The 18777-nt window shown below is 34.6% G+C and overlaps 2 protein-coding genes across 2 annotated transcripts; both read left to right on the forward strand.

Moving 5' to 3' along the window:
- The first annotated feature begins 7388 nt into the window (after positions 1–7388).
- Positions 7389–8321, forward strand: OR10AG64 (olfactory receptor family 10 subfamily AG member 64). Its single transcript, NM_001389033.1, is given in 1 exon segment — positions 7389–8321. A coding segment is annotated over 1 exon segment (933 nt).
- An 8560-nt stretch (positions 8322–16881) lies between these two features.
- On the forward strand, positions 16882–17832 carry OR10AG1 (olfactory receptor family 10 subfamily AG member 1). The gene has a single exon (NM_001389035.1). It carries the CDS (start codon positions 16882–16884, stop codon positions 17830–17832), a length of 951 nt encoding a protein of 316 aa, NP_001375964.1.
- The last annotated feature ends 945 nt before the right edge of the window (positions 17833–18777 follow it).

Consider the following 18777-nt stretch of genomic DNA (forward strand, 5'->3'; position numbering starts at 1 on the left):
CAGGCTCCATGCACTGGGAGCCCAATGTGGGATTCGATCCTGGGTCTCCAGGATCGCGCCCTGGGCCAAAGGCAGGCGCCAAACCACTGGGCCAGCCAGGGATCCCACATGTTATTGATCTTAAGCCATTTTTGAAACAATTTAATTCCTAATGCCACAATGATGACTTTGTAATTCCATCATTCCATCATCTGTCCCATCCTTATGTATCAGAAAGTTTGGCACTCTGAGAAGCTAAAGATAATGCTAAGATTTTTCTGATAATCATCTGGCCTAGACATACCTTGAGTCAGAGGGGATTTCTCTGACAGCACAGTAAAGTTAGGACAAAGCAAAAATAGCTTTCACAAATTCTAAATTGCACAAAGTTGATCTTCAAAATTCTATTTTCCCCAATTAGTCTTTTTTTTTCTTGAGTGAAATTGAGGATCCTTTCATGTGTTTAAAGGATGATTTTCTTTCCCTTTCTATAAATTATCACTTCATTTATTTGGCCAATCTGCCCACCTGCCTTCCTTCCTTCCTTCCTTCCTTCCTTCCTTCCTTCCCTCCTTCCTTCCTTCTTTCCTCTCTTCCTTTTTTTCTTCCTCTTTCTTTCTGGACTTCTTGATATTTAAGTAGAGGTTATTCATAATGGCAAATAGCATTTTATCTGAGATACTACATTATATCAACATTATCGATAGTATTTTGATTTTACTTTTGGTCCAAGTTTGTTTCTATCACATAGAATTACTATTTTTATGTAGCTGTTTTATTTTTTGTTCAGTTTTGATGGCCTGCATTTCTAATCTTGAGCCAAAGCTTTCCTGTGCTTCAAAACTATAAAAAATTCGAACTCTTTCATTATCTCTTTTTCTAAAATATTTAACCATGTGGATCATTAGATTTCCTTACTGTAGTGTAATGTATTACTAAAAAATCTGTATTTTTTTTTCTCCAGAAGTTTCCATGCTGTCCCAAGTGCATGTATTTTAAATGTCCACATTTAAAATAGCCAGTTTGGTAGGCTATCTTTACTGAATGACAAATTCTTTTGTATTTGAGCCTTTCTCTGGAATTGTACTCTAGAGCATCAGAAGATCTTTGTGTCTATGCCTGGCACTATACAGTGCTGATTATGAGGCTTTGAACCTTCAGCAGAGCTGCTTCTTAGATGTGGTCCCGCGGTAGCTCCTGCCCAGCCCGCTTCTCACTCACTTGCTGTGCTCTACCACATCTGACTCCCCTGTGAGGACTCTCACCTTCTCCTCTCTGGCCTTCTATGTTCTTCTGCACATGTTCCTGATATATCAATTAGCTTTCCTAATAACTCTTTGCTATCACATTACTGTAGGAGTTCCCTCCCTTGGAAATATTTTCTCTTCCTACTCATAAACTTGTAGAAATCACTGATTACTGAATAATAAGAAGCAACATCTTATTTTTGACATGAGGAATCAATTCCAAGCCAGGATTCTTAAACAATCTAAGTGTTGGAAACCGTTGTCGTTGAAGCCTAGAAGATACCAACTGTTTTAGTGGCATCTTTCCACCACCTTCAGTTGGAAAATTCAAGACATTTATTATCCTACATGAGGTGGATAGCATTTCCACTTAAAAGTGGGTTCACACTGAAAATAAAATTAGGGGAAGGTGGCAAAATGCTGTATTATGCAGAATTTCTCCCTGTCAATAGTCATATTGGTTACAAAACTAATTTTTAAACTAGGTATGATACATCCAACAGCTGGCTTTCAGGCTGCCTTGGTACTCATGAAGAAGTCAATAAGATATCAGTTTTTAAAAATATTTTATTTATTTATTCATGAGAGACACAGTGAGAGTGAGAGAGGCAGAGACACAGGGAGAGGGAGAAGCAGGCTCCATGCAGGGAGCCCGACGTGGGCCTTGATCCCGGGTCTCCAAGATCACACCCTGGGCTGAAGGCAGTGTTAAACCGCTGAGCCACCCAGGCTGACCTAAAATATCAGTTTGATGAGTTAAAATATTACTTGTCTTCAAAACATTTATAGCTATAGGCAGAACCCTAAACATGGATCCGGAAATCTTTTATAGAGGAGAGTAGACGAAAACAGTTCAGGAAAGTGTGATGGGAGCAGTCTAATAGAAACAGAAGCTCGGTATGGAGTGTTCATAACAGAAGATGAATTGGATGTATGTCAGTTTTGGATGGACTTAAATGATATTGCTCAACATCCTATCAATAGGTAACAAATAAGATGCGCTCCATGCTCTATTCCACAGAGTGTCTGAGAGAAAGTATTCTGGGTAGAGTGAGAGCTATCTGGAAAAAAATGTAACAAATCACAGAGTGCCCAAGTGATACTTTTAATTAGAAATATAAGTGTGTCTGATGGGAGAAATCCCACAGTGTAAAGATAACTTTTTTATTTAAAGAGCACTTTATTTTTGGAAAGAACAGAACAATTAATAGTTGAATGGTGGAGTAAGTGATTGCATCTAAAGTAATATGAATATTTAAACAGTGAGAAAAAAATTAGTATCTTTCCAAATAAGAAAGGTAATTATGAACCATTTTATACTGTTATAAGCTTTGATCATAATATATTTAAGTTTAAAAATTAATATTTAATATATAGCAGCAAATGTGTCATATTAAAGCAAGTGCTACATATTTATTTCTGTTATTAAATATAATTTACAGTCAAATAATAATATTAAATAGTGATATTAAATCTCTTTGAAATACTGAAAACTTGAATAACTGATATATTTTCTGTAAGTATGGTAAATAAATAACAGAGAAAAACTTCATTTTGAGCCAAGCTCTGGTAATGAATACACATTATTTCTTAATTTTAGCTTTAATGATATTGTACTAAGAGATCTTAAAATTAAACAATTTAGCTAATAAAATCACAATTTTAGGGAAATCCAGGGAATATTTTATTCTTTAAAATAAAAAAAGTTTTAAAATTAATTAGAGGGTTTAGTTTGCTAATGAATAGCAAATATACAAAGATAACTGAAGTAGGTAGACATGTTGATATGACCAACCAAACTGATTTAGAGTACTGTTGTCCAGTCCCTCTCAATCATTTGGATTTTTCAGGAGAATAGAAGTTTGAATGTAAAAATAGCTATATTAGAACATTAGGTTTTATTTTTCTTGATGAATAAATATTTAAACATTTACAAGAAAGGAGAATAATATCGATGATTTTGTTAGAGCACATGGAATAAATATTTGCTCTTTCTACTCCATTCCCTCATGAGAATAACATAAGCAAATCTTACGTGTTTTGTGTTTTACCTTGATAATTTAAGTGTCAAAAAGTCAGATTTGTCCAACTAGAAATTATATTTTATTCAGCACTGGAGGTTATTACATTGAAATAATTAGAGTGAAATTATTTAAATTAAATGCTGCCATTCTTAAAAGTGAGACACAAATATTGGATTATTTTGTTCTTGCTTGTACTAATTCTTTTATCCTTTTTAAGAGTGATGATTCCATTTAAATAGTATCTACTGCTTCAGTTCATTGTAGAATCAAATACTCAGCACTGTGTTAGCTATATTGTAATTTGGGGGAATCCATATAAATCCCAAGTAGGAAAGGAATTATAGCCCATCCTCTTAGATAATTTAGTGTCAGTGAAAGAAAGGCAAACAAAAGGAATTTAGCAAATTGCAGCACTAAGTCTTGAACAGAGATGCATCCTGTAGGCAAAAATAATACTACAGAAAAACTGTATATTGGCAGAGAATTTATCGAGAGTTTGCAATTTGAGTGTTGAATTGCTTGGAATTTTTATAACATTTCATGATTGCTTTGAAATCTCATTGCATTTTATAGTACTTGGGTGACACAAAGAGAAGTTATTTATGGGGTGTTTTTCCAAGTTGTGTGGAACTCTGAGTATAATCCAGAAGAATAAAACCTAGTTTTTTTTTTAAATCATAACTAACACTTGCATAAACTTTTATAAATGCCAGGGCTTCTTTAAGGTTTTTGCATATATTAAATGATTTAATTTATGTAATGACCAGAAGCATAAGAACAACGGCTGGCTCATTTTTAGCTGAGAATAGAGTCACTTGCATGAAGTCACACAACTAGCAGTGGTGTGAACATGTTTCAGTTCCATTCATCTGTGGAGGACTGTACTCCTTACCCACGACACTGCGCTGATGCTAAATTTTGTAGACAATGTGCCACCCCATCAAAACAGAGAGATTAAAAAAAAAAAAAAAGACAGAGAGATGAAAGACAAGCTGGGCGGACCTCGTGGTGAGCCAAGAGACATGGGGGTGCAATGTCCGAGGAGGGACTCATAGGGAGATAGATCTGTACAAGTGTAGGAGCAGACCTGAGCATGACTGAGCCCCTCTTAAAGTCACTTTCCAGAGTCTCCTTCTTCTCACTAGTCCTGGCCCCAGTGAAAGGGAAGAGTGGAAAAGAGTGATCAACAACAAGGAGATGCGATAATTCTATTACATACAATTTTGTTAGATGTTGCACTATAACCCTGCAGAGTATGTTCAAAGAGCAAAATATAATCATAACTTAATCCCAACTAATAAACAATAAGTTTAAATTTGATAGGTAATAGTGTTGTCAATAGTCTCCCATTCATTTCTTATGAATGAGGAAGCAGAAATTAGAAAGGTTAAATAATTGCTTAACATCTTACAGATGATGATAAATCATGGAAATAGAATTCACACCAAAAAGAAAAAGAAAAAGAAAAAGAAAAAGAAAAAAGTCACTAGTTTACAATTGAAACATGGGTGCAATTGGCCAATGATCTACCTCTCATGAGACTCAGTATCCTCACCTCTATAGGATGGTGAGTTTAGAAAAGGCTATGAAGAAGTGTTCTCTGGAGGGACGACAAAGACAATGGGGCGGCATATAGCATGCAGGATTAAGCCAGATGTCAGATATCTTTTCTCCCTGTGGCCACATAGATACAAACCACAGGTGGTGAACACACTCCTGGCTGTCCCTCTTTTCCCAGGATCAATCCTCTTTAATGTTTTTTATCTGGATCAGTATTCTCAAGTTAATTTTTCTGAATAAAACTCCCTTACGTTTTCCACTTAGCAGCCTTCTAAATGTGCACAATAACAGTTCTAACAATATATGTTTTTAAAATTTAATAATTTGGACTGAATAATAGGGATATTTATGCTCAAGATCAACAAGTGAGAATAGAAGAATGAAGGCCTAATATCCGTAGCTGAAAATATATGTGAAAGGACACTTTTTGAAAAAAAAAAAAAAAAGAGCTACTGAACAGAAAAATGCATGGAGAAGTACAGTATGATTGTCAAAAAGTACAGTTAATTGTCAGGTCATATGGCAAAGCTCTGGGTCTGTCTTCACAGTAGTCAAGGTTCCAGAGCCTATGCTGAGTGGAGTATCATTTCTTTATCATGGGCTCTTTTCAGAAAGTATTGTGAAATGGCCCTAATGTAACTAACCGGGGAGCTTTTACAGTGATAATCCACAGGATCTAAACTGGAACAGTGGGACACATATAAATAGTAATACCCTTAAATTAGTAACCAGCTCAATGATCATGAAAGCCCATCTGGACACTTTGAGACAGTCTGAAGAACAAGCAGTCAGGAGAGGTAAATTGAAAAGTACACACTAAGTTTCTTCCACTGCTGAAAAGCCAGGAAAAGTGACCAGAAGAAAAATCTAACCAAATTCATGAATTTGTTCTCTTGATTTTGCTGAATTCCCCATATCCAGCGGTTTCTACTTGGATTGTTCTTCATTGTCCGTATCATAAGGCTGATGGATAATAAAACCATATTTCTAATAAAAAAACTGAACCTTGTTCTCCAGATTACCGGATAGTTTTGTTTTTTCTTGACAATTTTTCCTCCTTGGAAATCTTCTATGTATCTGTTACCCTCCCGGAATGCTCATGAATCTTGGGACCCAATAGAACTTTTTTTTTTTTAGGCATGCAACTCATTGAGCCTAAGTACCTCCATCTATAATGTACCACAAAGACATCGACACTTAATTCAAGAAGATTATTTTATACTAAGTAAGAGATCTTATTGCACACCTTTGAGCAACATAATGATATCTTAGTTAAAATCAATTGTCTTTTGTTTCCCAGATATTACTTAATGACAATGTAATTCCCTTTCTTGTTTAAATTTCTATATTGTCCACCTATATCTCAATACATGAAAAGTTATTGGGTCTCTGTAGTTCTCATTAATTACTCATGATCAAAATATACTGCTCACTCTCTAGCTAAAATACATATTCGCTGCCTTTGATATTTCTGGGAAGAGTCTAAAAATGATATTTTATAATAATTTATAGCATTCCATTATGATTTTTGTGTTTTTAAAAATTTGTTTATTTACTTATTGAGATAGAGAGAGAAAGCGAGAGCAAGAGAGACAGCATGAGTAGGGGGTGGGGGATAGGGGCAGAGAGAAAGAGAGAGAAAGAGAGAGAGAGAGAGAGAAGCAGACTTTCTGCTGAACAGGGAGCCCATTGCAGGATTTGATCCCAGGAGCCTGGGATCATGACCTCAGCCTAAAGCAGATGCTTAACCAACTGGGCCACCCAGGTGCCTGATTTTCATGTTTTAATCTCTGACAGTTTTATTTTTATTTTTTTTTCTCTGACAGTTTTAAAATGAAAATTGGCCAATGGCATGTAGCAGGTCACTGGAAAATAAATTTACTAGGCAGAGTTTCAGAAATCATATCATTGCTATAATTCCTTCAATATTGTCATTATTACTTAAATAATATCAAACATCCACTGCATGTTTGAATACGATAAGTAAAAGATCTTGCATTATATACCTTATAACCATATTGTTTATTTTATTTTGATAAATAAATGAAACCAGAATGGTTTCAAATAACATGCTTGCACAAATAGCAACACTGCTGTACCATGTGGAATGAAGGCAACCCTTGTACTTACAGAAGATTTCATGGAAGAACTGAGAAATTTTAAAAATATGTATATAACTCAAAATTTGATGGTACATACTACTGAGAAAATGTGGTGTAAAAGTTTCTGACTCAGGACTCTGTCAATATGAAAAAAATTGACTAATTTGGTCTGCACACAAACATACAAAAATTGAAAACTAGTAATTCTAGAACACACCACTTTCATTCAAGTTTAAACCTAGTATTAAATACTAAATAGATAGATATATTTAGAATTTAGCATATATTTTCTGTTAGGCCTCAGTTGTGTTCTTTGAGCCTAGTTTATAAAAAGCTGGAAATTAATAAACAATAGAAATTTTATGTGCTAATTCCCCCCAAATCTATTAGTCTATTAGATATTAGAAAACAGCCCCCGAAAGATAACCGATGAACTTTTTTTATAAAAGATAAAAATAATTTCACTATTTTCACAGATGGAAAAAAAAACAGCAGAAGTAAATCTCACTTCGATGATGGAATTTATTCTTTTGGGATTTTCTGATATTCCCAATCTTCAAATGTTTCTTTTTGTAATATTTTTCTTTGTCTATGTGATAATTTTGATGGGAAACGGCATCATTGTTCTCATAACCAAGACTGACCAGGCTCTCCAGACTCCCATGTATTTTTTCCTCAGTAATTTTTCCTTCTTGGAAATCTGTTTTGTATCTGCCACTCTTCCCAAAATGCTCACAAACCTTTGGACCCAGAAAAGAAATATTTCGTTGTTTGCCTGTGCAACACAAATGTGTTTTGTCCTCATGCTTGGGAATATAGAGTGCCTCCTTCTGATGGTGATGGCCTATGACCGCTACGTTGCCATTTGTGACCCTCTGCACTACCCTCTAATCATGAACCACAAGGTCTGTGTTCAGCTGGTGACCGCCTGCTGGATCACCGGGGTTCCAGTCGAGATAGGGCAGACATGCCAGATCTTCTCTCTGCCATTTTGTGGGTCTAGCCAAATCAATCACTTCTTCTGTGACATCCCCCCACTGCTTAAGCTGGCCTGTGGGGATACTTTCCTGAATGAGATGTTAGTCTTTACAGTCGCTGTTCTCTTTGTTATGATCCCCTTTCTGTTGATACTTGGATCCTACAGTAAAATCATCTCTACCATCCTGAGGTTGCCATCCGCAACAGGACGAACCAAAGCTTTCTCCACCTGCTCATCTCATGTCATAGTTGTGGCCATGTTTTTTGGTTCTGCAGTCATCACATATTTACGACCCAAATCCAAACATTCTTCCAGAACAGACAAATTTCTTTCTCTTTTCTATACCATTGTCACCCCAATGTTTAATCCCATGATATACACTCTGAGAAATAAGGATGCCATGATGGCCTTGAGAAAATTGTTGCCTTAATATTTAATGTATTAGCTGATGATTTGAACTCATTGTCAGTTTTCTTATTTAATTCTACCATTGTGTAATCAAAAATCAATGTTCAGTTTGCTTTCCTACTTTATTATATATTTATTACCTCTGCTCATTGCTGAGCTTGTTGTTTTTTGCTGGACTCTGATACCAGGATTATATCCACAGGTTTGTCTTGCTGATAAGACATCAAGAAACTATGTATCCAGCCAATCCTATATTCAGGGCACCACTCTACTTCTCCCTTAAAGTTAGTAGTGATGGATACTTTTTACTGAAAAGTATATATAGCTTATCAAGTAATTGACATCATATACTTTTTCCCCCTAAAACTATAGTTGTTTTTTTTACTTATAGCAAATAGGCTTTATTTCAGAAATAGGAAACTAAGGAATAGTATAGTTAATGTTTTTGATACTTTCCTTTTTATATATTTTTTTCTTTTCATGAAATTATTAGATTGTAAAGGATATGGTAAGCCTTTGGGCAATATTTGAAAATGTTTATATGCTTATACTTTTAGATATTTTACCATTCATCAAACTGAATTTTCTTTGTTATGATTTAGAAAATACCTAAGGAAAAGCTCAAATAAATAAAAGCCCTCTCCTCATTCACATAGAAAATGTGTAAAAGATGTAGCAAGGAAACTTTCATCTGATGTTAGCATGTGATTTGTTACCCCATGTAGTCTGCCTTTGTCTAGAGAATCCTACTCCTAGGTGTGTATCCAGCAGAACTGCATACACATGAGTGCTGGAGACCCCTCTAAGAATGTTTATTTTAGCATCCTTCATAACAGCAAACACTTATCAAATAAAAATTGTAACATAACAGTGTAAATTTCATAGAAAGGAAAAGCAGAGTTCTATCAAAATGAACAAAACACAGTTGTGCACAACCTGAATGAAATATATCAATGAATAAAATAAACCATAAACATACTGTATATGTCCTTTTAGAGAAATGTCAAAAGACAATATTTTGGGATACCTACTGATTTAATGGTTCCCATTGGAGAGGAATGAATGAAGCACCTGTAGCCTTTATATTTTTCTATAGCTGACTTGACCAGTGGTTGCAAAGATTTTTGTTTTATAAGGATTCACATGACTCTCAATTCATAAATATTTCTGCCATAGGATTTAAATCAAACACAACTATGTTTTAAAAAGATGGAATACACCAAAATGTTCACACAGGAGAGACAATTTTGTTGTTTTTGTTTTTTTCCTCTACATTTTCTTTAATGAACACATCTTGTCAGTAATGAAAACAAAAACCTAATGCTCTTTATTCTTTCAATGTAATAATTTTGTCTTGGGCTGAAATCAAGTCAATAAAGTCAATTGACTTTTTCCTCAAAAATCATGACAACCAACCAGAAACCTCATGATCCAACACTGGTGATACCACTGAATTGTGTTGGATCAATGAATCAAAAGTGCATAGTAGACATCCTTCAAATCAAGTTATGTATAATTTACAATATTTAAACAAATAAAAATTAATTTCCACTTCTGGTTGTGATGCACATGGTCACAGCAAGCCTATTTTCCTGCTGAAAGCACTAGACAAACTTAGACATACTATGAAAGTTTTATTTGGAAGGCATCTGATTAGCTGTGAAAAATAATAGATGACAATATCAAAATTAAGACTCATTAAATCAGAGAAAGGTAACTGACATGATCACAGTAGTTGGCTCACCATCTTTTGTAAGTACAACAATGTTGCCAAAAGCAAAACTGGGTAAACTCACAAGCTGGTTTGATTCAGAGTGAACACAATTGGAATAGGGGTCAATGCCTGGGTCCTGTCCACAGGGCTTGTGCATTTCACCCATGTGATCAAGGTAAATAATGTGTTTTCCCAAGGGAATGCTTAGAAATGTTTATTTTTTTAATAAACTGATTTCAGTGCAGTTTAAAATTTCTTTCCTTTTTCATGAACAGATTTGAGTATCTTCTCATAAGGTTAGAGAATGATTTCCTTCTCTTATCTGTAGGCTATTTCTTCATCTCAGTCAGCCCATTTCTTTTTTTCTTTTCTTTTTCTTTTTGACTTCTTGATATTTTAAATACTGAAAATTTGAATAACATATAGTTTTTGTCAATGTAGTAAATAGTAAAAGAGGAAAAAAAAGCTTTATTCTGAGTCAAGATCATAACAAATAAGTATTGTATTTATTCATCTTTGTTTTGATGATATTTTAAGAAGAGATTTAAAACAAAAAAATCCAGCAAATAAAATCATAAACACCCAAGAATCCAAGAGCATTTATTAAAAGAAAAGAAAATATTTTATAAAGTTAAAGATGTATAAAATAGTGAAAGTGAGTTTTCAGTTCAAAACTGGTTTTAAAATAAATTTCAGGATTTAAATAGCTAATTTATATAGTATGCAAACATGGCTGAAGATTAGGTACAAATCCTGACCGTGACTAATATCTACTGATTTAGAATATTGTTACACATTCTCTTAACCACTTAGATTCTTTTCAGGTGATTCAGAATAGAAACATTAGAGGTCCCTGGGTGGCTCAGTTAAGCATCTGCCTTTGTCTCAGGTCATGATCCCAGAGTCCAGCCCTATGTGGGGCTTCCTGCATAGCCAGGATGCTGCTTCTCCTCCCCTCCCACTCCCGACCCCCTGCACTCAAGATAAACTCAAGTTTATCTTGCTATTTTTCTCAAATAAATAAGTAAAATCTTTAAAAAATGAAACAAAATAAGATAGAAATATTAGATCATTAAATTTTATTTATTCAAAATAATTCACAAGAAAGTATAGTTACATAAGTAACTTTGTGACAGCATCCAAGATAAGTGCATTTTTTTCTACCTGGTGGAGAAAAACGCACAAATCTTATGAATTTCATGTCATACATTGATAATTTGGTTGCCAAAAGTTGGGTTTGTACATTTAGAAATTACATTTATTTAGCACTTGACATCATTTTATTTATTGAGTGTAATTATTAAATGCTACTATTCCTAAAAGTGATACAGAAGGACTAGATTTTTTGAATATTAATTTTTCCCTTTTAAGGCAATGATTTCAATTAGATAGATTTTTAATTCATTTCACAAACTGAGCATTGTATTATGTGAAAAATATTTATTATGCATGTTTTGACCAAGAATTTGTATCCAGAATACATAAAGAATATTTGTCAATCAACATAGTAACAATGAAGAAAGAAAACAAAAAAGAACAAATGAACTGAACACTCATCAAAAAAGTAAGCAAATAGGCAATAAGAATATAAAAATATGCACATACTTAGCCATTAGATAAATGCAAATCATGACCATAGAAATACCACAACCCACCATTAGTATGGCAAAAAGTGAAAACTTAATGATATATAGTGTTGGCAAAGATGTCAAGCTATTATTACTCTTATACACTGCTGGTGGAAGTGTAAAATATTGTAACCACTTTGAAAAACATTTTGACAATTTCATAAAAGCCTGAACATTATACCTAAAATCTAACCCAACCATTGCAGTCCTAAATATTTACCCAAAAGTAATGAAAATATATACCCCACTCCAAAACTTGTTCATAAATATACACAGCACTTATAATAGAAACAACTAAATAATAGAAACAACTAAAATAATAATTTTTTTAATAAACTGAATTTCAGTGCAATTTAAAATTTCTTTCCTTTTTCTATAATAGAAACAACTAAAATCCCATCAGCAGATGAATGAGTAAGCACATTAAAGCATATTTATTCAATGGAGTCCAATTCTTTAGTGACAGTGAATGAAATATTGTTATATACACCATAGATGAATCTTTCTCACACTGAGCAAAGACTCCAGGATAAAAGGGGACATTCTAACTGATTATGAATGATCTAAAGCTACAGAAACCAGATCAGTGGCTTCCCGGAAGTGGGGGTAGAAGGGAAATAGATTGTGAAGATGCCCATAGAATGTTTCAAGATGATGTGAATATTCTGTATCTTGACTGGGGTGATAGTTTCACAAGTGTATATACATGTCAGATTTCATCAAATTTTAAATCTCATTGAATATATTTTGAAGGTTGCAATCTTTATGTAAACTGTGTCTCAATGTTGCTAATTTAAGAATAAAAATGACATTGCATTAGACATAAATAATATCTTCAAAAAATGCAAAAATATAAATATGTACCACAAATAATTACTTTTAGGTAAATGCCACATTAGAGCTTCAATCTAAAGGTTTACATGTTATAGCATGCTATAGCATACTGCTAGTGACTAGAATTGAGCACGGTGGTAGAAGCTGGCTTGATGCTCTCCAAACGTATTTCCATTTCTTTGACCTACAGTAAACAATATTTCCTAGCCCTCTCAGATTAACATTAGACCATGTGATTAGTTTCTACAATAGCACAAAGACAGAAGTGATGTGTCTATTCTATGTTGAGGCTCCTAAGAGTGTATTTGTTTCCTTATTTTCTATCTTTAATTCTCAGCTGTCTGAATGCTGAAGGTGCAATAGGGAATCAAAAAATGAACAAACTAGTAAACAATGGGATTCTAACATGAAACAAAGCAGAATTTCTTATTTGCTGATCACAAAATTGTACTGTAGTAAGAGTAGAAGATGTTTATTTTGTGAAGCAACTGGTATATTTAAGCCATTCTTTTAGTTTTTAAATTAAGTTTTTTTCATGATGGTAATATTTAACTGAATAAAGAAACACTCAATTCTGTCTTAAGAATAAGATAAGGATTAGATCAGTCTACTCCAATGGGGGATGGACATTCAATTTGTCCCAGCCTATAGGAACAGGGATCTTATTTGAGGCAAATCATGAATGAAGTTCCCATTTGTATGTAAACATGAATGAAATCCCTCAGCAATACCAAATCAGTCACAATAAAAGAGTACGGAGGGCCAATGTATAAGAATCATGTTATAGAGAAGAAAAGCAGACTTAAAATACAAAAATAAAAGGCAGTTTTGGAAACATACTATCTGGACAAACAGAAACACATTATTATGACAAATAGAAGCACACTATATTAACAAATAGTCAAAGAACCACAAAAAGGAAGAAACAAATATAATTACAAGTAGGAAAGGGTAGCCCCAGTGGCCCAGCGGTTTAGCGCCGCCTTCAGCACGGGGTGTGATCCTAGAGACCCAGGATCGAGTCCCACCGCAGGCTCCCTGCATGGAGTCTGCTTCTCCTTCTTTGTTTCTGCCTCTCTCTCTCTGTGTCTGTCATGAATAAATAAATAAAATCTTAAAAAAAAAAAAAAAAACAACAAGTAGGAGTAGATATTGAGTTTGCAACTTTATGTATGATAATTTTATCTCCATACCTGCCTAGAAGTAGCTGAGCTAGGAAAAGGCTTTTATTTTTTTTTTATTTTTTTTTATTTTATTTATTTATTTATTTATTTATTTATTTATTTATTTATTTATTTATGATAGTCACACAGAGAGAGAGAGAGAGAGGCGCAGAGACACAGGCAGAAGGAGAGGCAGAGACACAAGCAGAGGGAGAAGGAGGCTCCATGCACCGGGAGCCTGACGTGTGATTCGATCCCGGGTCTCCAGGATCGTGCCCTGGGTCAAAGGCAGGCGCTAAACCGCTGCGCCACCCAGGGATCCCGGAAAAGGCTTTTAACAGGAAATTTGTTTTTTCCCTCTTTCTTTCTTAAGTAATTTTGTTTAAAATGCTTATTTTTTAGGTAGTTTATATTTTGAGTCAGCTAGATACTTTCCCTGATGCCTGAGTAGATACCATAACCATATCTGGATTTCTCGTGCCAGCAGACACGACATGCTTCAATTTTCACAAAATTTAATCTAGGAACACAGTTCTCCACTTTAGAAAATGGATCTCACCCCTTAATATATTTAAGAACCAAGCATACCATGTTCATGTGATAAAATATGTGACACATTTTTCTAAGGCCGAGGATAATCTAAATCTGGGTGAATTACAGAATAAAAGTCATAAAAGCAAATCCACACCAATTATTAAGGATATGAAATATAATAGATAAAAGCGTTTTTAAACTCTTTCCCTGAAAGTAATACTAGACAATGAAATAGAATTTCTCTCCCAAGGGACTCCCCCCATAATAGGGGAGCTTTATGCCAAGAAGGGCCTGAAGAGAAGGACAGGTCATCTATAAAGTTAAAAAAAAAAAAAAAAACTCAAATGATTACTAAACAGAAACAGTCTCCTGGAAATCAAAACGATACACAAGAGAAGATGTCCCCCAGGATGAACATGACTACTTCTTATTTAAAAGCAGCTAATGTTTGAAGCCAGCAAGAATACTGTCAAATTACAGTGACTTATTGACAAAGTTTACAGGTTACAAAACACCTACATTCACATAGATAGCTTCATGCAAATCTTTAAAGGTAAGTTGTAATTGTGCTGCTGGGCTATTTTGTTTAAGGATACTTTTAACTTTGAGGCTAAAAATACAAAAAACAAAATAGAAAAGTATACAGTGTCTAGATCTTTATCTGAAAATGAGTTTCCTCCCCAAATACTCTTGGGGAGGAAATATTTTTTTCTACCCTTCAAGATTCTTCTGTGGCTTAAGAGAAATTGACATGAGACAGATTACAGGAGGAAAAAAAAAAAAAGATTTAATTTTGCATGGACAGATGCCCAATACCAAAAAAATAAAAAAACACAAAACAAAAAACAAACAAACAAAAAAAAAACGACTCAAAGAAGTGATCAAAGCATGTTGCTTTTATACATTTTAGACAAAGGAATTCCAAACAGAATTTGGACTGGGGTAGTAAATTAGTAAAAGTTACAAAGTTTGTTTGTATATGGTTTTCCACCCTGAGTTCCCTATTTCTAAAGAGAAGAATGTCTCTCTACCTCTTGGCACAGAGAGTAACTTTCATATGGGAAATTTATTTTATACTTTCTGGAGACCAAGGAAGGAGTCTCAGGGTGCTCTTCTTGCACTGGCTGCTTCTTAAGTAACTCTGATACAAATAATCATTATACTATTATGGCAGGTTTGGGGCCAGCCTCAGCTCTATTTAGCATGATCCTATAATTCTTACCTTTCTTAATGATAAAGCAAAATTAGATATATGTAAAAAAAACAATAATAATGAATTTATAATAAAAATGATTCATTTAAAGTAATTTTAAAAACTAGTTCTAATGGAAATGGGAAATATGAATTTGCTCAGTTTTATTTATCAAAATATTAAACCCAAATACATCTGCTGATAGGAAGAAAGATAAAGTGGGGATGGGAGTAATGGATTTGATGAAATAGAAAAATGCATAAGATTTGTTTTGGAAAGTTGGAGAACAAATATTAATAAAGTGTAATGGAATTCTTAAGTGGTATTGACTGCCTAATATTAGATGGCAATATTAAGTGAAGACTCTGTGTGTGTGTACAGCATATGTGTGTTAGTCCCATTCTTATCCTCTGGCCATTTGCATGCTCAGAATAAATAATAATTAGGTTTAATAGAAGTTGTACTTTAATAGTCTAAATTACCCAGGGAATATAAAGAAAGTGAGTTGGATTTGGTTGCAATGGAATTATATGACAGTGCATCGCAGAATCTTACATAGGTAAGAAGGAATATATGGCAAAAGATTGTGATGAATGAGTCATTTTTCTTGATTGGATTAAAGATTAATTGGAATTTATCATGCATTACACAGAGGGTATAAACAGGAAAAGTTATTGAATAGCATGATGAGATTAATGCTCTCAATATTTAGCAGACTGATGGGAGAGATATATAGAGTAGAACAATAATATTGCATATATTTATTCCCCCAGGAACAAAAGATCGGTTTAAGAAATTGATTCTCATTGGAATATAAATGGGAAGATTTAAACCTCATTTTGAATGAGAAGTGAAAAAAATTTTGAGGGCAAATATTTGAATTGAAAGAAGATAGAATAAACCAACCAATACAGAAAAAAAAATGATGAACCCAGACAAAAGCAATAGAAAAATAATTTCACTTAATAGAGTAAAATAACTACATATTATTCCTGTACAATATGCTGTAAATAACAATGTATACTTCTCATTATCTCTACTGTTATTATATTCAAGTATAAAACATATATATTAGGATTTTATTTCTTGAATTGATTGACAATGCATATCAGTTCATTTCTGAGGTTTCACATATCATTGCCTAGAAACAGAGCAAAGTGATGGTGGAAATAATTTAAGAGATTACATAAATTCAATCATGCATCTACTCCAGGTAAAAGGAGAGAAAAATGTGGTTCAAAAATGTTAGTGAATTGGGGCACTTGTGTGGCTCAGTCGGTTAAGCTTCCAACCCTTGATTTTGACTTTGGTCATGATCTCAGGGTCATGTGATCAAGCTCTGTGTCAGGCTCCATGCTGGGTGCAGAGCCTGCTTGAAATTAATTCTCTCTCTCTCTCTCCTCTCTCTCTCTCTCCTCTCTCCTTCCCCTTCCCCCCCCCCCCCACTTGCACTCTCTCTCTCTCGGAAAAAAAAAAAAGTTAGTGAATTAACCATCTTGAATTTACTGTATCTGTGGATGGAGAACACATTAAAAACAGAAAATTTTAATGTTACTACCATTGTGGAATTTGTTCTCTTGGGGTTTTCTGATATTCCCAATCTCCAATGGATTCTTTTTGGGATATTTTTAGTCATCTACCTAACTATACTGATGTGTAATAGCATCATAATATTGATAATAAGAATTGACCCTGCTCTCCAGACCCCCATGTATTTTTTTCTTAGCAATTTTTCCTTCTTAGAAATCTGTTATGTAACAGTCACTATCCCAAGAATGCTCATGGACCTATTGACCCAGAAAGGAAATATTTCTTTCTTTGCCTGTGCTGCACAAATGTGTTTTGTCCTTATGTTTGGAGGCTCAGAATGTCTTCTCCTGACAGTGATGGCCTATGATCGCTACGTGGCCATTTGTAACCCTCTGCATTACCCTCTCGTCATGAACCACAAGGTCTGTGTCCAGCTGGTGACTGTTGCCTGGATCAGTGGAGTACCAGTTGTGATTGGACAAACATGCCAGATTTTCTCTCTGCCCTTCTGTGGGTCTAACACAATTAATCATTTCTTCTGTGACCTTCCCCCAGTACTCAAGCTTGCTTGTGGGGACACATTTTTGAACGAGATAGCAGTCTATGTTGTTGCAGTGGTCTTCGTCATGATTCCTTTTCTGTTGATTGTTGTTTCCTATGGCAAAATCATCTCCAACATTCTGAAATTGTCAACAGCCAAAGGAAGGGCTAAAGCCTTCTCCACCTGTTCTTCTCACCTGATAGTTGTAGTCTTATTCTATGGAACAGCTACTATCACTTATTTACAACCCAAACCAAATCAATCTGAAGGAGTTGGGAAATTGATTTCTCTTTTCTATACCATTTTGATCCCAACATTGAATCCCCTTATATATACTCTGAGGAACAAAGATATCATGGTAGCACTGAGAAAACTACTAACGAAGTTATTACCGTGACTCAGATACTTGAAATTACAGAAAGAATTTGCTTATATGTTTGTCATGTAGAGACAGTGGAAAAAAAAATGTCTTCTAGTTTTGTTCCACAATAATGATATTTAATGTAATCATATCAACCTCACATTATGTTAAGGAACCTTAGTTTCATAGGATTAAGTCAAGGGCTTCTGTGTAATCAAAAGACAAATAATCTCAGTTGCAACAATCTGATTTGAAGACCCATCTGTCCTCTATGACAGGGAACTATGGTGAACTAGGTGAGTTAAGTGATTCCATGGGCAATACAATGATACTGAACTCAGTGTATCTTATAAGCAGGGATTAGGGTCATGTGCCGTGATCATTTTTTTTTTAATTTTCCTGTTGCTTCAGATATATTTGCTAACTCTTTTGTACCTATGATTGAATTTAGCCAATAACAAAACCCAGCAGCAGCCAAGATGGTGAAAGCAGGAGAAGCTTAGTGTTTTCTTTGTATTTGCCTGTCTATCTCTTGTCACTGCCCATGTTGCTTTAAGACTACAAATCTGGAGGATTCCCCTTTACTCTGGTGACATAATTCCCTTCCATTACAGTTTCAGGTTTTTTTTTTTTTTAAATTTTTATTTATTTATGATAGTCACAGAGAGAGAGAGAAAGAGAGAGAGAGGCAGAGACACAGGCAGAGGGAGAAGCAGGCTCCATGCACCGGGAGCCCGATGTGGGATTCGATCCCGGGTCTCCAGGATCGCGCCCTGGGCCAAAGGCAGGCGCCAAACCGCTGCGCCACCCAGGGATCCCCGACAGTTTCAGGTTTTGCTTTGGTAATACCTCTTTAGTATTACACATCTCTGGAATTTTCACCATAAATTATTTTTTTTAATTTCATTTATTCATGAGAGACACAGAGAGGGAGAAGGAGAGACATAGAGAGAGAGAAGCAGGCTCCATGCAGGGAGCCTA

Source organism: Canis lupus, chromosome 18 (assembly GCF_011100685.1).
Source record: "Canis lupus familiaris isolate Mischka breed German Shepherd chromosome 18, alternate assembly UU_Cfam_GSD_1.0, whole genome shotgun sequence".
NCBI classification, from domain to species: Eukaryota; Metazoa; Chordata; class Mammalia; order Carnivora; family Canidae; genus Canis; species Canis lupus.